At 40.4% G+C, this 24,843-nt stretch overlaps 3 protein-coding genes across 4 annotated transcripts; 2 read left to right on the forward strand and 1 right to left on the reverse strand.

Annotated features, from left to right (window-relative positions):
* Positions 1-306: 306 nt before the first annotated feature.
* LOC105007381 lies at positions 307-7,751 on the forward strand. 2 transcript variants are annotated; one of them, XM_029122523.2, is made up of 7 exons: positions 307-457; positions 604-879; positions 1,932-1,958; positions 2,612-2,718; positions 6,339-6,461; positions 6,626-6,736; positions 6,920-7,751. In XM_029122523.2, exons 1-7 carry the CDS (start codon positions 394-396, stop codon positions 6,974-6,976), a joined length of 765 nt encoding a protein of 254 aa, XP_028978356.1. In that variant the 5' UTR covers positions 307-393; the 3' UTR covers positions 6,977-7,751. The 2 variants fall into 2 exon arrangements, with proteins under 2 accessions (XP_028978356.1, XP_010864594.1); XM_010866292.3 differs by lacking the exon at positions 1,932-1,958 and having other exon boundaries at positions 308-457.
* A 1,492-nt stretch (positions 7,752-9,243) lies between these two features.
* zgc:101679 (uncharacterized protein LOC450058 homolog) lies at positions 9,244-13,498 on the forward strand. Its single transcript, XM_010866293.4, has 12 exons — positions 9,244-9,327; positions 9,675-9,721; positions 9,928-10,000; positions 10,715-10,874; positions 10,982-11,050; positions 11,167-11,287; positions 11,632-11,724; positions 11,854-11,918; positions 12,323-12,404; positions 12,629-12,675; positions 12,830-12,885; positions 13,032-13,498. Exons 1-12 carry the CDS (start codon positions 9,269-9,271, stop codon positions 13,111-13,113), a joined length of 954 nt encoding a protein of 317 aa, XP_010864595.1. The 5' UTR covers positions 9,244-9,268; the 3' UTR covers positions 13,114-13,498.
* On the reverse strand, positions 13,359-17,836 carry emp1 (epithelial membrane protein 1). Its single transcript, XM_010866295.3, has 5 exons — positions 17,730-17,836; positions 15,491-15,574; positions 15,134-15,236; positions 14,586-14,726; positions 13,359-14,155 (listed from the first exon to the last, which is right to left on the reverse strand). Exons 2-5 carry the CDS (start codon positions 15,563-15,565, stop codon positions 13,998-14,000), a joined length of 477 nt encoding a protein of 158 aa, XP_010864597.1. The 5' UTR covers positions 15,566-15,574; positions 17,730-17,836; the 3' UTR covers positions 13,359-13,997.
* Positions 17,837-24,843: the final 7,007 nt, after the last annotated feature.

Below are 24,843 nucleotides of genomic sequence, written 5' to 3' on the forward strand. Positions count from 1 at the left end.
TTGATTGAAATAATTTTTAATAACATGTTGCATGTTTTGATGCAGAGTTTTAATACAGTTTGAAAATAAAATGTATAATTTTGGCCAACGACCTTTCAATTTTAAACTGCATGTTCACTGTTTTGAAAAAGGGAATTCTGTGACCACAAATGTGGTAAAGCAACTGAGAGAAACAACAAAAAGCAATGTTCCAGAAAATCCATTTATCTTTTCACAATACACTGGCTTTTCACCAAGTCACAACACTTTGAGGAACTGGTCCAGGGTAAAACAGGAAATCCAGTATTGCGACCTCGTAAAAAACCTCTAAAACTATTTGTGTAATGATGTAGGTCTTCTTATTTAAAGTGACTGCAGAGAAATTGGAGAGAGGGGGGAAAGCGTCTCTTCAAAATGTGTAACTGGATGGTTGTGGTTCTCAGTGTCTTGATATGTTTGGAAATTCATCAGGCTGAAGGTAATTAACTAAACATCTAAAGAAAAAAACTAAGTATGTTTGGCAGGTTATATCTACATGTTGCAAGTCAGTATATGTCGGTTGGCTATTTTGTTGTTCAGTGTTACTGTGAGCCTTACTTTATATACCCTTCTGTAATTTAACAGTCCAATTGAAGTGGGCTGTGAAGGACAGAGTGTGGGTGACTCTGGCAGGACAGAATGTCTCTTTCAAACTCACTTTGAGCACCACAGGGAATCTGAGCGCTGACTACTTGGTCTGCTATCGCCCTCCGGACTCGAAGGAGATACAAAGATGGAAGACTAAAGCAAACAATAAGCATGTATTTACTTTACAATTTACTGCACATGATAGTTCATACTCAGGAGAGTACAAATGCACATTTGGAAAGGATGAGATCTTCTTGGCCCTACTGGTGCAAGGTGAGTGCATGATAGATGATTGAAGATAAAGAAACAAAAGATGGGATGACAGAAACATAACAGGAACAAATAAAACGTTTAGCCAGGCTTGTGAAACCATTATTATACACATGTGTTGTAACAGGAAATGCTAACACGATGGTGACAAACCCTTTTCGAAATAACTTTCTGGGTCAAAGTACTGCAGATCTTGGCCCGCAAATGACAAAAAGCATGACTGTCACCATGAAAATAAAAAGTGAATGTATTGTGATCCTAGCGACGCGTCTGCCATTTACTATCATTATGCCGTAGTTTATATACACTATGCTATCACTGTTGTTCCTATTTGATCATCACTCAACCATTTGGTGAATATACTGTGTGTATTTTACATTGTTTGGCATGCCAGTTGTCAGACTGAAAAGTAAAGAATCACCACACTAAGGTCATAGATTTGTATGTGACCTCAGCGGGATTCAAACCCACAACCTTGGTGGTAGTAGCGCAAGCCACAAAAGACCACTGCATTGCCTATGTACAATACAATACTGTCATAAACAGGACACGATTGCCATCCACAGTAGTACCACAACTGATATCTATACAACAATGTGAACACTGGCAATGCAATGTCTTTCAACATGGAGCAGGATAGACAGCAAGGCAGAGGAATAAATCAATCAATGTCTTTCAATCTGGAGCAGGATAGAAAGCATGGCAGAGGAATAAATCAGAGAGTCCCTGGACAGGATCAAAACTACAAACTGATCTGCTGTGAACCATCACAAGAACATCTTTGTTGATAAAGCAGGCTTCTGCCATTCACAGTGTCGGTGAAATATCACTGGCCAGTGAGCAACTGTCCATGTGCTTGGACAGCGTGTGGGAAACATATTCCTGTGTGTAGCCATATCTGAATATGGGGTGGTAGGACATAAGACACTTTGTGGGTCTTTCAATGATGTGGTTGCACACCTCACTGAGTTCCTCAATGAAATGGTTTATGATAATCTGATAGTCTGTCTGTTTCTCTGGGTGTCTGTCTGTTTCTCTGTCTGTTGATGTGTTAGTATCCCTGTTTCTCTGTCTGTTGATGTGTTAGTATCCCTGTTTCTCTGTCGGTTGATGTGTTAGTATCCCTGTTTCTCTGTCGGTTGATGTGTTAGTATCCCTGTTTCTCTGTTGGTTGATGTGTTAGTATCCCTGTTTCTCTGTCTGTTGATGTGTTAGTATCCCTGTTTCTCTGGGTGTCTGTCTGTTTCTCTGTCGGTTGATGTGTTAGTATCCCTGTTTCTCTGTCTGTTGATGTGTTAGTATCCCTGTTTCTCTGTCGGTTGATGTGTTAGTATCCCTGATTCTCTGTCTGTCGATGTGTTAGTATCCCTGTTTCTCTGTCTGTTGATGTGTTAGTATCCCTGTTTCTCTGGGTGTCTGTCTGTTTCTCTGTCTGTCGATGTGTTCGTGTCCCTGTTTCTCTGGGTGCCTGTCTGTTTCTCTGTCTGTCGATATGTTCGTGTCCCTGTTTCTCTGGGTGCCTGTCTGTTTCTCTGTCTGTCGATGTGTTCGTGTCCCTGTTTCTCTGGGTGCCTGTCTGTTTCTCTGTCTGTCGATGTGTTCGTGTCCCTGTTTCTCTGGGTGCCTGTCTGTTTCTCTGTCTGTCGATGTGTTCGTGTCCCTGTTTCTCTGGGTGCCTGACAGCATCCCTGTCTCTTTCTCAATGTGTCTATTTGTCTCTCTGTCCCTCTTTCAGATAGGAGGTACCAAAAACCATCTGAAAGAGGTTTAATCATGTTAGGGGTTCTCACCACAGCGCTCCTCATCTTCAGTGTTTTCGGATCCCTCTTCACGTTCAGATGGGTAAGACCAGTGTCTTCTCCAGTCTTTTGGGTCTAGATAAATGTGTGGGGAAAACGGAAGCAGCGCTTATGTTCTGCAACCACGTTTCCAAAATAGTTGGGATGCAGTGTAAAATGCAAATAAAAACAGAATGCTTTGCAATGGTGTGCACATAATTTATCCCCATATTTAATTGAAAATAGTACAAAGACAACATATCAAATGTTGAAACTAAGAAATGTTACTGTTTTTGGAAAAATACATGCCCATTTTGAAGTTGATACCACCAATACATTTAAAAAGTTCTCTCACTTCGCCTCAGTCCATCTTAAATGAGCTTGGGCTGCGGCATTTATGGATCTTGTTTATACAGTATCTCACAAAAGTGAGTACACCCCTCACATTTTTGTAAATATTTGATTATATCTTTTCATGTGACAATACTGAAGAAATGACACGTTGCTACAATGTAAAGTAGTGAGTGTACAGCTTGTATAACAGTGCAAATTGGCTGTCCCCTTAAAATAACTCAACACACAGACATAAATGTCTAAACCGCTGGCAACAAAAGTGAGTATACCCCTAAGTGAAAATGTCCAAATTGCGTCAATATTTTGTGTGGCCACCAACATTTTCCAGCAGTGCCTTAAACAACACTCTTGGGCATGGAGTTCCCCAGAGTTTCACAAGTTGCCACATGAGACCTCTTCCACTCCTCTATGACGACATCACAGAGCTGATGGATGTTACGCTCCTCTGCCTTCCGTTTGAGGATGCCCCACAGATGCTCAATAGGGTTTAGGTCTGGAGACATGCTTGGCCAGTCCATCACCTTTACCCTCAGCTTCTTTAGCAAGGCAGTGGTCGTCTTGGAAGTGTGTCTGGGGTCGTTATCATGTTGGAATACTGCCCTGCGGCCCAGTCTCCGAAGGGAGGGGATCATGCTCTGCTTCAGTATGTTACAGTACAGCATTCATAGTTCCCTCAATGAACTGTAGCTCCCCAGTGCTGGCATCACTCAAGCAACTCCCGACCATGACACACCCACCACCATGCTTGACTGTAGGCAAGACACACTTGTATTTGTACTCCTCACCTGGTTTCCGCCACACACGCTTGACACCATCTGAACCAAATAAGTTTATCTTGGTCTCATCAGACTACAGGACATGGTTCCAGTAATCCATGTCCTTAGTCTGCTTGTCTTCAGCAAACTGTTTGCAGGCTTTCTTGTGCATCATCTTTAGAAGAAGCTTCCTTCTGGGACGACAGCCATTCAGACCAATTTGATGCAGTGTGCGGCGTATGGTCTGAGCACTGACAGGCTGACCCCCCACCCCTTCAACCTCTGCAGCAATGCTGGCAGCACTCATAAGTCTATTTGCCAAAGACAACCTCTGGATATGACGCTGAGCATGTGCACTCAACTTCTTTGGTCGACCATGACGAGGCCTGTTCTGAGTGGAACCTGTCCTGTTAAACCGCTGTATGGCCTTGGCCACCATGCTGCAGCTTAGTTTTAGGGTCTTGGCAATCTTCTTACAACCTAGGCCATCGTTATGTAGAGCAACAATTCTTTTTTTCAGATCCTCAGAGAGTTCTTTACCATGATGTGCCATGTTGAACTTCCAGTGACCAATATGAGGGTGTGTGAGAGCGATGACACCAAATTTAACACACCTGCTCCCCATTCACATCTGAGACCTTGTAACACTATATCGTCACATGACACCGTGGGGGGAAAATGGCTAATTGGGACCAATTTGGACATTTTCACTTAGGGGTGTACTCACTTTTGTTTCCAGCGGTTTAGACATTAATGGGTGTGTGTTGAGTTATTTTGAGGGGACAGAAAATGTACACTGTTATACAAGCTGTATCCTACTTACAAATATTTACAAGTGAGGGGTGTACTCACTTTTGTGACATACTGTATATGCACTGTAAAACAATTACAGTAAAATTCTGTTTTGACACATTCAAACCTTCATTTAACATTTGTCCTGTATAACTGGAAAAGTCTGTTATCAGGAAGCATAAGAATTATCAGTTTTTTCCACAGACTTGGATTCACAGCTTACAAAAAAACCTGTATAACTATTGTGTATTTATGTTTTATTATTGATATCCCAGCATGCTTTGTGGGAGTTCATTTTGTTAATGTTTATGTTTGTTGTAATTGATATGAAGGTGAAAGGTTTTTTTTGCCATCTTGTTCTTTATGTAGTGTTACCCTGTGGAATGTTTTTTGGGGATTATGGGTGTGTTTGTGTGCCAACCATAGAAAAGAAGACAATTCTATTTTGTGTGATTGCTGCTTTGTATGAAATTCTTAGGGAGCTGTGACTCTTGCATATTTCTGCCAACATTGGGTCTGGTTGAAGTTGGTAAGGCACCAGTCATCAAAATACAATGATGTATAAGTGCATATAACTTGAAGAACAAACATTTTAAAAAGGTATTGATGACAGCAACAAAAGGGATAATTTTGGGGAGAAAATCAATTATTGCTGTGAAATTACATTAATATACTTTATTTGAAGTAAAGTCAATTTCCGTATTTCTACAGATTAAGAATGTATTTTTACGCTATGTAGTTTTACAACATAAATCTGTTTTTTAACTGTATTTTTCCGACACCCCAGCTACACATTTATTTTTTACAGTGTGGTTTCTTCTTTGCATGGTAGAGTTTTAACTTGCATTTGTGGATGCAGCGACGTACTGTGTTCACAGACAGTCGTTTATTGAAATGTTCCTGAGCCCATGCAGTGATGTCAAAATCGTGTCTGTTTTTAATGCAGTGACACCTGAGTGACCAAAGATCACAGCCTTCCAGGATTGGTTGTCAGCCTTGTCCCTTGCATACAGAGATTTCTCCTTGGGTTCTCTGAATCTTTTAATGATATTGTGTACCGTATATGATAAGATCCCCAAACTCTTTGCAATTTTACATTAAGAACCTTTATTCTTAAATTGTTGCACTATTTGCCTGCGCAGTCTTTCACAGAGTGGTGAACCCCTCCCCATCTTTACTTCTGAAAGACTCATCCTTTCTGGAATGCTCTTTTTATACCCAATCATGTTATTGACCTGTTGCCAAATAACCTAACTTGTGAGAAATCCCACATGGTTTTATTTTAGCATTACACAACTTTTCCAGTCTATTGTTGCCCCTGTCCCAGCTTTTTTGAAATGTGTTGTTGGCATCAAATTCAAAGTGGCCATATATTTTTCAAGAAACAATATCATTTCTCAGTATCAATATGTTGTCTTTGTACTATTGTCTATTGAATATAGGGTTTTAATGATTTGCACATCATTGCATTCCCAGCGTTTTTGGAAATGGGTTTGTATTAAAATAGTATTTAAGTATTTAAATGGTAATAAGTATAATTCAGTGTGTCAAAATGGACCCACTTATTTCATACTTTAGTATACTTAGTACAGAAATTTGCAACAAAACACTGTTGTTGTTAGTAGTGTCATGAAATTATTGTAATTTTGTTGCTTATGCCTATAAGTGGCCATGGTAAGATAAAAGCATTTTTTGTAGAGGTTTACAAACACTGTATTTCCATAACCTTTTTGAGGTTTGTGTGATTTCTTAATGTCTGTAATACTCTGTGTGTGATTTCTAGAGTCAATTTACAGTGAAAAATAAAAACAACAGAGTAAGCACAGGGAAGAGAAGACCGAAACAAGAGGAAGAGACGCAAGTTCAAACACCAATAAATGCTAGTGCTTCTGTTTCAGTTTATGCAGTAAGCACATCGCATCTACATTTTATGATCGTGATTCATAATCCTTGGATTTTATGACTTGAATTGAAAAATAAACATTGATACACATCAATATGTATATGTTGACTAACACAAGAATACTATAATCAATTAATGTGTTCATCTGGGACTGCCATCTCTTCCAGAGTCTGGAGTCTCGGCCAGCATCAGTCTATGAGGTTATGGTCCAAGGGGCAGAAAACCGTGACTCGGGCCAGAGGAAATCACAAGTACAGACAAAGAAGTCAAAGAAATTGGTCAGTGGGAATTTACTGTAACAATTAACTGCATTGGTCCCATGCCACTGTTGGTATTCTATTTTCTTCTAAATATTCCCATAAACAGAAATGAAAAGACAAAATAGGATGTTCCTGTCATGGAAATGTGAGAGTTAATGCTGATTCCAATGTACTGACCTTTTTCTCACTCTCCTCCCACAGACGGAGAACGCAACACAAGGGGAAGGAATATTTGAATCTGTCTATGAGAATTATTGAATATTTTTACCTTGGTACTTGCTCCAGAAAATATTAAGAGACCACCAAACCTTTTTCTTTCCTTTCCAAAAAAGTTGAAAAGGAAGGTTTTGAGTGAGGAACCGAAGGGTTAAAATTAAGAGACCAGTGCAAACTGAACGCTTCTGTTCCTCACTCAAAACTTTCCATTTCAACTTTTTTGGAAAGGAAAGAAAACAATGCAGTGGTATCTTAATTTCTTTCGGAGCTGTAACTCTTGTGATACAGTGCCTTGCTATCTATATGTTAATTCTTATTCCTCTTGCTGCTGCTGCCCAAACCCTACCTGATCACATTTCTGGTATTTTGTTAATCTCTTAACATTCACCTATTATTTACATTAGGTATTTTTTACCCTAAATGTTTGATAGGGATCCTTTTCAGCCCATTGTTCATCCATTCCTTAATATTCAACCCTGTCCCCTCGCGGCAACTCCCAATCCATACGTTTTTCTATATATTTAATGTGCTATTAAGTTTTATTCCTTGGTTTCTGCTTTACTAGGGAGTTTATTTATTTTTGCCAAATCAGCATTGCTTTTCTTTGAGGTTATGTGTGCAAGGATAATATTTTATTTACCAAAATAATATGAAGAACCTTTTTTGTTTTCAAATGTCTACACGTTCTCATATTGGAACCATATTCATTGGTTGTGAGAGAAGCATGATGCATTTTTTTGTCCAATAACAAAGAGTGTGTTTCCAAGGGTAAATGTGTAATGAAGTGTGAAATAAAAATGTTGTTGCATTTATGTAATTCATAGCAAAAGTATAAATATTAACATTTAAATGTGTTTGGGATGATATTATGAAATATTGTCAGAACAAACTTTCAAAACATGTACCCAGAAAGGAATTTCTTTTACATGCTTTTTTCCTGACTTCTACAGGCTCTAATATCATATGGTGCAACCAACGTTAAAATGCAGATTCTTTCTCCATTTGTCAAAACCTAAACTCTCCACTTTGAAGCCAGCCACCACCATGTAATATCTTTATTGTCTATCAAGCCAGAGGATAAATTCCAATCTGTTGTTAAAGATTGAAATGCATACATGTGTTTTTTTTTTACCACATAACAACTTTTAGAGACAGGTTGCTTCAATTCTGCTTGCTTTGAGTCACTAGACTGATTATGTAATCACATTTAAGAAAAGATAAGAACAAATAAGAGGTGCAAGGTCATTTGCATTGAGACTCACAGAAAGGCATTTTGGGAATATTGACACTAGACATCATCTGCTTTGATAGCTGGGCTTATTTGCTATATCATTTATATGGGTTACTGTGAGTTATAGACTTTAGGTAGCTATACTACTAAAGTCTTTAGGTAGTATATTTTAGGTAGTATACTTAATAATCATAAGGGTATTCGTTATATCTGACTTGCTTATCAGCTATAGCTCATAAATCCTTGTTTTCTAAGGTTTTCTAGCTGGTTCCTACATAACATTCTAGCTATGTTCTGGGGTGGTAATGGGCTAGAATTTGGGACTGTAATCAAATGGGAAAATACAGTAGACAGTGTGAAAATGTATGCACTCACTACCGTATGTCACTTCGGATAAGTGTCTGCTATAAGACCTAAATGTAAAACGTAAGAACTGTTTCATGACGTCATGACTACCGATTTCTAAACTGCCTTTTGGAAATACAGGGGCAATCTGAGAATGGTTTTGGGGATAGGCTTCGGATCCAATGATTAAACAATCATTGCGTCCATACCGCTGTATATGAATTTGACATTTCTCCAGTTGCAGCCCATATTTGTTGACTGCAAAAACGTTTTTTAGATTCCCCATTAAATCTTGTATCATAGTATTTCAGACTAAATGGTGTAACTTCTAATACGCATTCCAAATTAATTCAGTTGTTTACTGTAAGTATTTACAGCTGAACCCCTCTATTATATACTGCAAATCCCACCCTAAAATGGTTGGTACCAAGGCGTCAGGATAAAATGTAAGAAACCATAGAGTAGGTTAGAGGACTTTAGTGACGTGCATCTTTCAACATCATTGGCAGATCCTTTCTTCTCACCCAGTCGGTCATGTCAAACTGGGTCATTAGGAAGGATGAAGTTGGAAGTCAACACCCATTTGACTACATTGAAATAGATTGAAATGACGGATGCTTTCAGACGCCCTCATTTGAAATCTACAGAGCTGCGTCCTCTAACCGACTTTATGGGACAAGAACCAATCGAGAATTACCTAGCTTGCTACGCAACTTCCTAGGTCGGTTTATTTACGTTTTTTCAATGTTTAGTTGACAATGGCAGCAGAGGGGGATTTTCTGATGAGATATCGTGCTGTATCTAATAAATTAAAAAAGTAAGATTCATACATTATAGTGACGATGTATTGTGGTAGCTCGCTATGTTTTTAAGAGTGTCAAGAGTTGCCTGGATTGTAGTACACCTAGCTAGCTACAGTACATTAACTAGCTAGCTAACTTTACGTTACCTACCTAGTATCTTATTTAGAAAAGGCCAGAAAATATTAAGTCATTAGCTAGCACTACATTGACAAATAGCTAACGTGATTAGCTAATGAAACTGCTAAACGTTTGTAATTACTTAGTGAACTGTTTCAATTGAACCTTATTTCGGAATTGTATGTTAACTGAACATTTGTGTTATTCCGCGTGTTGTGTCGTCCTTTTACCTTGCCTGTCGTAGACGTTTTCTTCGAAAGCCCAATGTTGCTGAAGCCAGTGAACAGTTTGGTAAGTTAATTAATGTTCCCATGAAATTAATAACAATAATTCAGTAATAGCCTGGCAATATTACCCGTTTAATGTCAATGGAAAATGCCAAATATACTGTAGTAGTACATAAAGCGGTGCCATCTTTCGTTTTTTAGGAATGATCCCTGTTATAAAAGCATTTGCATATGTCAGTTGATAAAGGCTCGTATTTTTCCGGTCTCCAGGTCAGTTGGCTAAAGAACTGAAGCAACAAGACTGTCTCCAGTATGCAGCATTCTGTAACCTTGCAATGGCAAGGTAAGTCGTCCGCCTTTTACCCGTTAATCAAGTTAGAATAATTTATTGGAGCGATTTCCATTCGAACACATTATGTAGATACTATAATAAAAAAATAAAGTTCGTGTAATTGATCAGTCTTATCACTTAACATTTCGTGTCAAGGCAGGACGGGCGTTGATTTACAGTATTTATTTTTAGGAGGTTTTCTGTTTTTACTATTGTGTAATAATTTATTTTGCCGTAGAGGAAACGTGAGCGTAGCTTCAATGATAACCGTTTCACTTGCTAAAATAGTTCAGCTACCCTTTTTTCTTATGACATGGATTTGTATGCATTTTAAGTTGACAAACCATGACTATCAATTTAAATCTAGGAGTTGGTACATTATTTTCCGTTAAATCATTTTGTAGATATTTTTACATAATTAACAGGATTAAACTAGTGTTTTCAAATCAAGTAGTTTTACCGTGTGTGTGTGTTTTCCTTCAAAAACCTTTAATTTGTTCCAATGATGAAGACATGGATGTCTCATGGTAGGGTGATGGATCTCAGTGGGTCCAAGAGCACCTTTTTCTCCTGAATGTTTTAGCATTCAGGTCCAAAACATCACTTTCTGACCACATCCAAATTGGGCAAATATCAAAATTAGCTTTCCGTTATTGAAAACAAAGAACGTTGAAATTAAATACAACAACCTTTATCTTCCACCTGTTATCGTACCTCACTCCCCAGGTGTGAGCAGACTCTGTTCAATGCTCCCGGGGAGGCCCTGGCCCTGACCGATGCTGCCCGACTCTTCCTGCTCTCCGAGAAGGAGAACAGAGCACTACAAGCCCCAGGCTTTGATGAGCACCTACAGGCCGCACTCAACTGCTATAGCTTCGCCATCAAGGTTCAATCAAATTTTTCACTGTCTAAAAAACTAAACAAAGACTCCTTTTTCTTGGACTTTCCCCAAAACAAGAGGCAGCGATATATTATGTTTTGCGCGTGTTTCAGGTATACATTGAGATGAACCAACCCGTCATGGCCGCCAGTCTGTCTCTGGAACTTGGTAATGCCCTCAAGGTAATGGACCAAGCTGCTCACCAAAGATGGATTGGCAAGTGTTGGCCTCCAACATCAGTGTATGGTTAATTGGGTCCATATGAACACCTCTCCCTGCCTCTCTCGTCTCCCTACAGGAGATGAACAGACCAGGTGAAGCCGTAGTTCATTACCAGAGAGCAGCCGAGCTACAGACGCAGCAACCCATTGAGTCTCTGCTGTCCATGGGAGAGATGGCCACCTGTAAAATCCTCACCCGTGAGTACATTGGAGGGAAGGGCTCGCTGGGTCTGCGCAATAGGGGAACATTGGTCTTGTTCTGTGACCGACTGGTTGTTGAACTGGGAGCCAAGAAACTGCCTGTGGGGATCTACTTGCATGTGGTCCAGATGTCAGTTGAAGATCGAGTCAGTACAGGGGAGACAAAGCCACCTCTAAGAAGTTTAATTTAACATCATATTTTAGAGATGTCAGCGCATTTCTTAAATGAGCAGAAAATGACTCGACTTTGTGAATTGCATTCAGTATGTTTTTAAACATCGTCGGACACTGAACTTTGTGCTGTATCATTACCATGTCCTTTCATGTCTCTGTGTGGTCAGGTGACTACGACGGAGCGCTGGCCGTGCTGACAGAAATGCAGCTGTTGTGTCAGGAGAGAGGCCTGCAGTTGCCCGGCTCCAACACTCCTGTCGGTGAGGAGATAACGGAGTAGCCCAACACTCGTGGCTAAATCATCACTTCCTGTGCTGAAGCAGGAAGTCATCTGAAATGGATGACACGCGCTGGAAGTGATCAGTCTTCTTCTTGCTCTGTCTTCATAGGCGCATTTCTTGACATTGTAGCCAAGTGTGAAATCTCCCGAGTCCTTTTGCTGATGCTACTTGAGGTAGGCTCTAAATGCCCATGGCTGTAGTCCATTTTTGTGATCTACAATCTATGCCTTTAAAATGTAATTTGCTGTTTATTGCACTTTTCTCTACATATTTTTCTAAAAAGAAAAAGAACACAAATTACCCACTAAATTACTCATAATTCAATGGTTTCCTTCGCAAAGGTAGAAGTTGGTGTTCCATTCAATCCCAGTGATTTTTAATATAGGGAACCAGGGTGAAGACCACATCCGTTATAGAAACATCTTAGATCTACGAAAAACGTATTGTGACTGGAACTCACCTGTAGAACGACGTCCCACTCCATATCCTGACATGAATTTTCTGTGGCCTTGCAGGTAAACGTAGTTCTGTGAACCAAGTGGAGGCCATTGTTTAATTTCCTAACCTTCGTTTACAGCCCCCCCCCCAGAAGCTGTTACCGGAGCACGCCCAGACACTGGAGCGATATGCCTGGGAGTCCTTCGACCCTCATAGTCAAGGTAAACACAGCCCTTTGTCCAACCGAATGTCTTAAACACTGTCAGGCATTGGAAGAAGATAACAGTTATATTGATGTTGCGTGAAGTAGAAATGCTCATGGACATGTACTCTCACTGTTTTAAGTTGCTCTGGATAAGGCCGTCCGCTAAATTACTGGAATGTGAATGAAATACCTTTTTTATTGTTTAATAATTACCCCCCCCCTACAAAAATCTCTTTGTAGTGAGCTTCTTACCTGAAAATGTGTTCCTGCTGCTGCAGTCAGTCGTGGTAAGTCACGTACATTCGTACACATAACATTTCACTGAATGATTAGAGAGTCTGGTTGCGAGCGTTGAGAGGCAGTCAGATTCAGGTTAGCTTGTGGTCCACTTAGGCATACGCTGGCCTTGCATGTCATAAAGACTGTCTCACTGCATTGCAGATGGCCTGCCAGGAGAAAGACACTGAGTCACTCAAGTCACTTCACACTGAACTCTGGTAAATATTCGGCCATAATCTCAGTCCTGTGATCCTCGTCTAGCTGCAATCTGAGGTTTTCCTGTCTTTTTATTTCCCCTGTGGATCTCTTCCCTCTACATTATTTACGTCTTTCTCCGTTCACCTGTCCTCCACCTCTCTGTTAGGCCACTTCTGTCTGCAGAGCAGAACCACCTTCTTCACCTGGTGGTGCAGGAGCGGATTACCCCGTCCGGACAGGGGATCTAGTAGCCCCATCCGACTGGCCACACCCCTCGGGATGACGCGCATCATAACATCCCTGTCTTGGTTGGGGTTTGCATTCAATGCTTTTTGTGAACTGGACCAAGCGCAATGTTGTGAAAGATGTGAATCGTCCTCTCCGCCCTGTAATACCTATTCATGGCCTCTGGATGGCCCTGGTGGTTTGGTCTCAATACAATAGTTATTTATTTTAAATGTTGTGTCAAAGAGATGAGATATGGAAGCTGTAGTTTATTTTTTCTGTGGTGTTTTTATTTTGTTTATATATTGAATAGTCTGAATGAAATAGCTTAAATTCAAATGGATTTGTAAAATATAAAAAAAAATAATCTGATGCATTTTTAATGTGATATTAAATACAGCAAGTTGACCTCCATTCTTGGTTTACTTTTTTCACTTGTACAGGTTAAAATGTACTTCGATATAGCAGCCAACCAAAACACAGAATCACAGAAATTGTTAAAATTCACTTAAAAAAACAATCGTTAAAATAATTAAACACATGACAAATGGTTACAATTGTATCATAAAAAATGACAAATTACTATAAAACACTTCAGTTATAAGGACAATAAAAAATCACTTAAAAACCAGTATTGGAAATCCAAGCTTGTTTGCTGATTGTTCAACAGTTAACATACAATAAAATATACAGTACTATATCTTTAAACAATACAAATCTATTTGTACATGCATGCAGTAATCTGCATAGGAATTGATTGTGCATGCAATTTTGGGGTCTTCCACATCTGTACCACCTTCCTTCTCATGAGTAAAAACTGGCACTGTAACAAACGTACTAAAAACAAGTCCATATCTCCCTTTCCTAAAAACTGTCCTTCCTTATAATCCTCAAACCACCCGTTACTCTACTCGCTCTTCTTGCGCAGTACAATATAGATTACACCCAGGATAAAGGTGAGCGCGAAGGAAATCCAAGCCAGGATGAAAGAGTGTCCGTACCAGCCCTGGTCTTCTTTGTGGAAGATGTCCGTGTAGACGGAGACGGCGATCATGACACACACAGCTGGCGGGGAGGAGACAACCACGTGATTATTTTCATGGAGCTACAGGGCTATCCAACCCTATTCCTGGAGAGCTACTGTCCTTTTAGGTTTCTCCGCTAAAGCCTAAACTTGATTCGAACAATTAGCTAGATAGATTAAATCGCCTTAATCACAACTGGGTTAGAAAGAACCTTGGAATGAAAACAACAAACAACACTCTTTTTTAAACCTGTGGAACCTCACAGTGTACATGTCTTAACCCATTAAAATAACACTGATTCCATCCAGCTTAATTACCAGTCATTAGTTACTTAAAATGTTTCCATTGACCGGTTAAAAGAACAATGGGTTATGACCTTTATATAACAACATTATCATTACTGTTAATTTTATCATTATCATTGAGACCACACAGTGCCAAGACAAAGTACTGGTAGTCAGACTACTTACAGGAGATGAGCATCAAGACCCCAGAGAATGTGAACCTATGGCCCTTGCCCAGGGTGAAGAGCTGTGCCACAAACACAAACAAGCCCACGATGGAGAAGATGCAGGCCAGCACTGCCCCGGACTGAACTACCTGGAGGTAATCTGTAGAGGGAGACCGAGAGAACAGGGACGAGATTAGAAGATACCATAGAAAAGAATAGAGACACCCTCTTTGTAGCCCCACTTCATGGTGTGTGTGCGTGCAGGGCAATTAACACATTCTGGCAAGAAGTCCGTTTTCTTCTACTTCTAGGTGTTCAAACAAACAATTTGCATCTTGTCACCTTGTTTTCTTACCATTACACCATTTTGAACTGATGAATAAAATACAAAATAAACGACATGAAATTCACATAAAGAAATGCACAAGTTTAACTATGAGAACTTAACTCTAACCCTGTCTACCAGTAATCGAAATACCATCGCATGCTCATGTTTGCAATGCACACTCTCTTGTTTTGGACAGCGGTAATACCGTATAGCCAAAACAACAGGTGAGCCTCTTGTACCTTTATCAAAATCTCCCTTGAGGTTGGTGTAATGCCAAACTGAGCTGGACAGTTCCCAGCGGCCCCATACGTCCGTGGCCACCGTGTCTGTGAACCACCAGGCCTGCAGAGATTAACACGGGGGAGGAGAGCATCAACGTCACACGAACCCACTAACAGCTACATCATGTCACATCGGTGTGTTGATACTGTGCTCTCTCTGATGGCTCCTTTGGGCTGACCGGGTGTAAACAGCTGGCCTCATTTTTGTCCTAGCCTTGTATTTATTGTGGTGTCTATAAAGGCTCTAGAGTTGCAGCGATACAGCCGAAAACGAGAAAGCAAGAACAGGGGTTATTTAAGGGGACATCTACTTACATTATCAATGGTGGCGACCAAAAGCAGGATGATGGTGGTAATGTGAAGAGAAACGATTCCAGCAAGAACCAACATCTTGATTTACTGAAAAGGATAAGTGTTGCGGAGTATTATAAACCAGGTGGTTTGAATTCTGAATCCTGACATATGCCATTGCTATGAGAAATAAGGCACAAGTGGGTATGGTATTTGGCCAATACACCACAACTAAGAGCTGTCCTTAGGCACAAGACATTCTGGTATGCCTTTGTTACTCTCACATAAATGATAGCAAATGCAATTAGAACAGTTAAAAGGGATATAATGCCATACCTGTGGTGTACAGTCTGATTTACCACAGCAAGCAGCCAATCAGCATGCAGGAGTCACACCACCCGGCTTATAAGAGTCCATATACCACATGTATTACATCACAGATCTTTTACTGCTCTAACTGTGTTAGTACCTTGTGATATATTTCCAGTGCACCACAGCTAAGCAGCGTGTCCAGGTATTTGTGCATGAAAACAGCTCTAACCAGTGGTACATAACACCCCCCCATGCCTAATCGCTATAATATACACTGGGCATTCCGCTTATTATCTCCCTAAAACCTAGTTGTGGGTCAAATAAATGTCAAATACTTTCAAATGTTTGTTTTTGCGATTGGTTCAACTGCACTATCCCACAATCAGACCAATATAATGGTCCAAGTGTGCTAACTCCCAAGATAGATCACGCACACAGTCAAAGTATTTGGCTTCTGTATTTGATCACGGCCCGGGACAGAAGTCTAGATTAGAGGTCTTTGTAACGTTCAGTGTTCAAACACAGCCCTCGTAAATTAGCCCTAGTCTGAGAAACAACGAATGAAGAGGAAACGAGAGTGATTGTCAGCATGTCCAAGCTTGTAGTGTAAGTCTCACTAACACACCACTTCATGCGTGGCCAGTGTCAGACACACACCGACAGCCCTAAGGATTCCCATCGTTAAGTGCCCTACATAAGAGGTCAACCGGACATATTTTAAGTTTTGCGCAGATTGCTGGATTCGGTTGCTAATTCACATTTTGTCCTGTGTGTTTTTAGATTCGTTTCATATATTAATCGGACTACTTGTGTTCTAAGCGTAATGTTGCCTATTCATTGGTATTTTGTAACAGCAACACAACATCAATTACAATGTTTATGGACGTTATGTCTATGAGAGTTCATATTTATTTGAAGTGTCCCTATAGATGGAAAATGTGTTACTGTGATGCAGCAGTATCACAGTAGTATCCCAGTAATATCCCTTTCTATCAATAATACATCATACACTCTAACAATGAGGGGGTTGTTGGAAGATCGTTTATGGCTTATTCACATGCTATTTAAATGCTTTTAAAAAAAAGGGATTTAAAAAAAAAACATACTTTGAATCCTTTTGTGAACCTACCCTCTCAACAAATCAACTCCAAAATGTTCTTAAAAAGGGGTTCTTTGAAGAACATTTTAATAGTTATTTGAAGAACATAAGGATTCCCGACAGGATCAATTGGAAGGACACTTAAAATATCCACTAGGAACCTTTCCTTTAATTTATCCCATAAGGAATTTACCCTCTGACAATGTAAGTATAAGGTATTGCTCCCCTATACCCTTTAATTACATATACCTCGAAATTTAGGATTCACAACTTTTCAACTTTCCAACACATTTTCAGATATTCTTTTAAACTTTGACTTTTGGGGTAAATATCAGAATATAATGTAGAATTTGGTTTATATTTATGAAGCAAATACAATTAAGTTTATAGTCAGTTTCAATACGGTGAAATAGTACAACATACAACATGTATTTATAGTCCACAAGCCTACTATAATGACGTTTGTTGTGGACAGTATTCCCCGTTAATTGCAACGGGCCCCATTCAGGCTATAAGAAAAGAGCGCGAGAATGCCCGAATGAAGTCAGTGCGTGAAACATATGCAGAAACAATATAGAAACTTAAATAAGTAGTTCAGTTACAGCTTAGGCATAAGTGTATGCACAAAGTAAACCTGTTTAAAGGGTTTTGCCGTCTGCAAAAGTAGAACGCGTCGAATTCTTCAAAGCGCTCTTAACTGAATTAGTTCAATTCTTTGCGTTTAAATATATCCTTTTATAAAATAAAATAAATCCACCCACAGAACTTTCGAAACATTTTCATTACAATGAAAACACAAGTTCAATCACATTGCATAGAAATTATAAACATCATTAGGCTAACAAATATTACCTGTGAAGGAGCCTTTACGCACGAGAGTTATTTGGATTTCTGAAAAACGGTAGACCCACCCAGCATCGAATTCATAGCCTACACATCGGGCTATTTTCTCTCTCCAGCCCCTTCCCTCCCATTCCCCTTTTCCTAAACCCCACCCATGTCCTCAAACTTTTTCTTGTCCTAAAAAAAAAACTGGGTCTTTAAAAGTCTAGAGAAAAATGGGCAACGTTTTCCACTGTCAAAACACAGCGTGAAGTCTTGTGATCTTCAAAGGGGCTCATTGAATAAATTGAATCGCAATTACAGATGTGTACACAATGTGTGCATAATTAACCCAGTTTTCAGTATATACTTCACTCTAAAAACAAAAACAAAACATGTTGCCCTCCACTCTAGACCCCATCCCCCCGCCCTCAAAGCAGTCTAGTCTATTCCCTCCCCTTATACGCAGTGTGCCAGACCCATAAGCTATACAGTATTTTACTTCACATTCATAAGTAAACAACCCCGGTTTCCCCCTACGCATTTTTGAACAAGCAACCGAAAATATTAGTAAATTTAAATCCCACCCATTCCCAGTTCATGTTTTTAATGGCATACTTCGCACGAATCCTTTGCAAATAGAAAACCTATCTTATATTCTCACACGGGTAAAAGGTGTCATTCTGTTTTACATACTCCTACATTTTATCTTTTAGGGACGTGTCTCTTTAGTGATGAAATCCAACCAGATTTTCGTTTTGTCTGACTTAATTAGGAGCACATGTGACAACTGTGTCACATTTGCATAATCTGTTTGGAATATTTGCTGTCAGCTCCAATACACAGTTTTTGCTTTTTAAGCACATTTTTATTTGTAATGGTGCCATGTGCATTTCCCTAAGAGCCTTTCCCTCAGAAATGTCTGGTTTCAGCACAGCAGCTCATTGGACATGTCTTGGGGAGGGCAAATGTTTTTGTTGGTTGGGTTGTTCGGCGTCTATCATGGGAAAGTCCAACAGCCACCTTTCCAAGCCAATCAATTAGGAGGTCTATTTTAAGTGCGTACCTTTTCTGCCATCTTACACTTTCAAATCAGCCTGTTTCAATAATACTATATATGTCAATGATGGTCATAAACATCTTCTCTCTGGACCCTGGATTTGGACACCAGAAGCAGTGTTTTTTACTCCACAGTGTGAACATCACGACGGTCCAATTCCATAGACCGGATACTCCAGACATTCTGACTGACAGATGTAAGTACAGCCAGGTGCTAATGGACTGTAACACCTGCCAGTTCTGAGAATGCACAGGGCATCTAGCTTAATAGTGGCCTCAGCAAAATGATGTACAGTGGATGGAAAAACTAAACTGCATGGTGATTAAATTTCCCGTGAAGAACAAGTGTGCCTCTGTTTTATTCCTGTGGTTACCACACTGTAACAGCTGGATGAGGGTATGTTCTTACACCTCGCTCATATCAACGTCTACAGTGCTGCTCATGGCAACGTCATTTTGCTGAGTCTACCTTCAAAAAGAATTCATATTGATTTTCAATAAAAGTGTTTATCACTTCACCCCAGATCCATTAGTCTGTCGGTTAATAGGATTGGTGAGGTCCTAATCAACAATATTCTAAGGGAGTCTTAGCCCCAAATGGCACCTCATTCCTTGCATTGTGCCCTATAATTTGAGTCAACTAGTGCACTATTTAGGTATTAGGATGCCATTTGTGACACAAATGTCAATTTACAGTTAGGTCCGGAAATATTTGGACACTGACACAAGTTTTGTTATTTTGGCTATACACCAACATTTATTAAATAAGGTAATTTAGATAAGTTTAATAAGGAATATGGGCTTAAAGTGCAGTTGCTCAGCTTTAAGCTGACAGTATTTACATCCAAATTGGTTTTAGGAATTATAGCTCTTTTATACACTCACCTAAAGGATTATTAGGAACACCGGTTCAATTTCTCATTAATGCAATTATCTAATCAACCAATCACATGGCAGTTGCTTCAATGCATTTAGGGGTGTAGTCCTGGTCAAGACAATCTCCTGAACTTCAAACTGAATGTCAGAATGGGAAAGAAAGGTGATTTAAGCAATTTTGAGCGTGGCATAGTTGTTGGTGCCAGACGGCCGGTCTGAGTATTTCACAATCTGCTCAGTTACTGGGATTTTCACGCACAACCATTTCTAGGGTTTACAAAGAATGGTGTGAAAAGGGAAAAACATCCAGTATGCGGAAGTCCTGTGGGCGAAATTGCCTTGTTGATGCTAGAGGTCAGAGGAGAATGGACCGACTGATTCAAGCTGATAGAACAACTTTGACTGAAATAACCACACGTTACAACCGAGGTATGCAGCAAAGCATTTGTGAAGCCACAACACGCACAACCTTGAGGCGGATGGGCTACAACAGCAGAAGACCCCACCGGGTACCACTCATCTCCACTACTGTTCAGGCTGGTGGTGGTGGTGTAATGGTGTGGGGGATGTTTTCTTGGTACACTTTAGGCCCCTTAGTGCCAATTGGGCATTGTTTAAATGCCACGGCCTACCTGAGCATTGTTTCTGACCATGTCCATCCCTTTATGACCACCATGTACCCATCCTCTGATGGCTACTTCCAGCAGGATAATGCACCATGTCACAAAGCTCGAATCATTTCAAATTGGTTTCTTGAACATGACAATGAGTTCACAGTACTGAAATGGCCCCCACAGTCACCAGATCTCAACCCAATAGAGCATCTTTGGGATGTGGTGGAACGGGAGCTTCGTGCCCTGGATGTGCATCCCACAAATCAACTGCAAGATGCTATCCAATCAATATGGGCCAACATTTCTAAAGAATGCTTTCAGCACCTTGTTGAATCAATGCCACGTAGAATTAAGGCAGATCTGAAGGCGAAAGGGGGTCAAACACAGTATTAGTATGGTGTTCCTAATAATCCTTTAGGTGGGTGTATGTAGCCCCCTCTTTTTCAAGGGACCAAAAGTAATTGAACAATTGACTCAGAAGCTGTTTTATGGACATGTGTGGGCTATTCCTTCATTATTCCTTTATAAATTAAGCAGGTAAAAGATCTGGAGTTGATTCCAGGGGCGGCATTTGGATTTGGAAACTGTTGCTGTGAACCCACAACATGCAGTCAAAGGAGCTCTCAATGCAAGTGAAACAGGCCATCCGGAGGCTGCAAAAAATAATCCATCTGAGAAATAGCAGGAACATTAAGAGTGGCCAAATCAACAGTTCAACAGAAAAAATAACGCATTGGTGAGCTCTGCTACACAAAAAGACCTGGTCTTCCATGGAAAACAACAATGGTGGATTATCGTAGGATCCTTTCCATGGTAAAGAAAAACACCTTCATAACATCCAGCCAAGTGAAGAACACTACCCAGGAGGGAGGCATATCATTATCCAAGTCTACCATAAATAGAAGACTTCACTAGAACACATACAGAGGGTTCACCACAAGGTGCAAAACATTCATAAGCCTCAAGAATAGAAAGGCCAGATAAGAATTTGCCAAAAAACATCTAAAGAAAAGACAGCCCAGTTCTGGAACAGCATTCTTTGACAGATGAAACTAAGAAAAAAGTATGGAGAAGGCTTGGAATGGCTCATGATCTGAAGCATACCACATCATCTGTAAAACACAGTGGAGCCAGTGTGATGTCATGGGCATGCATGACTTCCAATGGCACAGGGTCACTAGTGTTAATTGATGATGTGACGGAAGACAGAAGCAGACAGATTAATTCTGAAGTGTATAGAGTTATATTGTCTGCTCATATTCAGCCATATTCAGCCAAATTCAGCGAAGTTGATTGGACGACGCTTCACTTTTCAGATGGACAATGATACAAAACATACTGCAAAAGCAACCCAGGACATTTTTAAGGTTAAGAAGTGGAATATTTGGCAATGGCCAAGTCAATCAACTGATCTCAACCCGATCGAGCATGCATTTCACTTACTGAAGTGAAAACTTAAGGCAGAAAGACCCACAAACAACAAAGAAATTGACTGCATTCATTTGTCCAATTACATTTGAGCTCCTAAAATAAGGGGACTGTGTATGAAAATGGTTGCAATTCCTATACGTTTCATACAATATTTTTGTTCAACCCCATGAATTAAAGCTGAAAGTCTGCACTTCATTTGCATCTTGGTTGTTTCATTTCAAATCCATTGTGGTGGCGTATAGAGACAAAATGATGAAAAATGTCAGTGTCCAAATATTTTCTGCCCTAACTGTATGTGTCTTCCAAAGCACATTCGATCCTGCTGCAGCCAAAAGGAATGCCCTGAAAGAGGGCTGAGTATTGCCAACAGAGGTCACTCCAATTGCTGCCACCCCCATACCATCACTGATGCTGGCTTTTGAACTGTAAGCTGATAAGAAGCCGGATTGTCCCTCTCTTTAGGATGTAGCGTCCATGATTCCCAAAAATAATTTCACATTTTTATTTGTCAGACCACAGGACAGTTTTCCACTTCACATCAGTCCATCTTAAATGAGCTCAGGCCCAGAGAAGGTGGCGGCGTTGCTGGATCTTGTTTAAATCTGGTTTCTTCTTTGTATGGTAGAGTTTCAACTTGCGACGTACTGTGTTTACAGAAGTGTTGTTGTCTTTGTACTGTTTTCTATTGAATATAGGGTTTTAATGATTTGCAAATCATTGCATTCCCAACATTTTTGTATTGAAATAGTATTTAAGTATTTAAATGGTAATAAGTAGAATTCAGGGTGTCAAAACGGACCCACTAAATTCATACTTTAGTATACGTTCCACCAGGTAATTTCTTAGCATTTTGCTACTTTTCCTGTCTTTTGTTGTCCCTGTCCCAAATTTTTTGAAATGTGTTGCTGACATTAAATGAATTTTTCAGCTTCATCATTTGATATGATATTGTATTTGTACTATTTTCTATTTAATATAGGGTTTCCCAGTTCAAATCCTCACTGGGCCAATCGTCATTGTGTCCCTGGGCAAAGCACTTTACCCTACATTACTATGGGGCAAAATGCCCCTGTACTTACTGTAAGTCGCTTTGGGTAAACGTAAAATGAACGATGCAGCTAATTCTTGCTTGCATCGTTACCTCAGATTTCTCAGCTGACATCCCGGTCTGACTTGGCCCTCCAGCTGTGGCCTCAAGCTGTACCCCGTTAGGACAGAGGCGGTCCTGATAACACTACAATGGATGCTTTGTTCAACAGGAGGTTTTTACGCTCTTCACTTCCTGTCCCTCTTCCCAGTTCTGTTCCTGTGTGGAATTCCTGTTTTGACTTTTCTTTGGCTATGTGATGTTTACGTTCGGTCTTGGATCATTCCTGAACATGTGGTGAATGTGAATTATTCACTTATTCTGTTGTTATGCACTTAACTAGTCATGTAGAATAGGGGCCATTTGAGCACTGCGGCGCACAATCACATCCTTTTCTTTTGCAGGAGACATACATTATTATAGATGTCTGGGTTCAGAGATCTGATGATCTACGGGGAGGGGACCATAGCCAGGCTCAGTCCTGTTTAAGTAATGTGTGTACAGATGTAGGGATGTAGATCTCATGAAAGTGAAAATAAACATGACCATTAGGACTGCATCCCAATTAGCCACACACACAAGCATTGAATAAGTATAAATATGGTGATCCTATTAAGTTAGCGGTTTAATTCCCAATTCTTTGGTAAGAAACAGCTGTAGGATATTTTCACCACTGATAAATCCATGCTTAACAAGTGTAATTTCAAAGAAGGGTGACATTTCGGGACTCAGCCAAAACCAGGTCATATAGGGATCTTTAGAAAATATATATATTTTAGTGGATGTGACCAAAGCCTTTGACCCCTGACCTTCTTTTCAGAGAATGGATACAGTGTATGGTAGAGCATCCTGGTGCTGCTACCCTGCTGAAGATGGTACAGAGCCTCTGGTGTTTGTAGTTCTCCCACACAACCTTTGAGACTACAGGGAGGTTTAAGTTACTGGACTGCCATAGTACAAAAACTGCTACTGATGTCACTCAATAACAAACCAATTAACACAGGTTTCCGGTACACTTGGAATGATTTGGGATAAATGGGTGTACAACCGGTGCCTATGATTCCATTGGGGATTTTTGTCATTCTAATTTGGTCAGTCCATATTAAAATACATCTGTCATTAAAGCCATTCTTCTCTCACGAGGGGGTGGTATGAAGACATCTCAGTGAGGACTGCAATGGATCTTCGGGCAAGCTGGATCCTTTGCCCCCAACAACCCCAAAGCATTCCACACCCTCTACACGTCAACCGGCACTCTTCCGGATTAACCTCAACCGGCACCCAACCCCCCCCGTCTCCTTTTAGTAAAACAACAGTATCCCACGCTACCTGACACCCAACAGCATTAGCAGGGCAGAGACGGCTAATCCCGCCGCCTCCCCAGTCCACAACCACTCTCACCCAGCCGCCAGAGAAGTCCCATGTGTTCTGTTACCCTTCACCCGGTTCAAAGTAACCAAGCTACACGCTCTGCCCCCCCATCAAGCCTTCCTCTTTCAAGTTCCCCCTGGTCTTTCCCACACCATCCAAATCCTCTGAGACTTAACAGAGTGTGGGCGTGGCGCAGCGCCGGCAGTACGCGCCTTTGAAACAGCAACATGTGTCTGCTTCTTTGACCTTTGATCCCACCCATGTTGGAGCAGATGGGGACCACTGGGTGGGTTCACCAGGGTTCCACAGGCAGAACCTAGGTCCACATTCAGTAAAATAGTAGGTTGTAAATTTTGGAGGTTCTTAGTTTCCGACCAGATAATTTACTGAACTGCAACTAGATATACAGCAAGTCATAAATGTTTACAAGTTACAACTAGCAGGTGAAGCACAAATGTATTATGAACGGTCTAATGTCTGAACTGTTCAACACATCCTTAAGTCACAAGAACACCCATTGGAAAACTCCCTCCATCTGCTATTGGTTTAGGAGACAAAGGCTAGAGTGACAATACATTTCAGCCTATTGAAACAGACAGAGCAGCGCATCCCTCTCTTCAACCTACCTGCTGCACACCTGAACCTAATTTTGATTGAGATTGTGACAAGGTGAGATTATTTCTTAAAAACGCAGTGTTTTCAGACG

The sequence above is a fragment of the Esox lucius genome, chromosome 9 (assembly GCF_011004845.1).
Source record: "Esox lucius isolate fEsoLuc1 chromosome 9, fEsoLuc1.pri, whole genome shotgun sequence".
Classification (NCBI taxonomy): domain Eukaryota; kingdom Metazoa; phylum Chordata; class Actinopteri; order Esociformes; family Esocidae; genus Esox; species Esox lucius.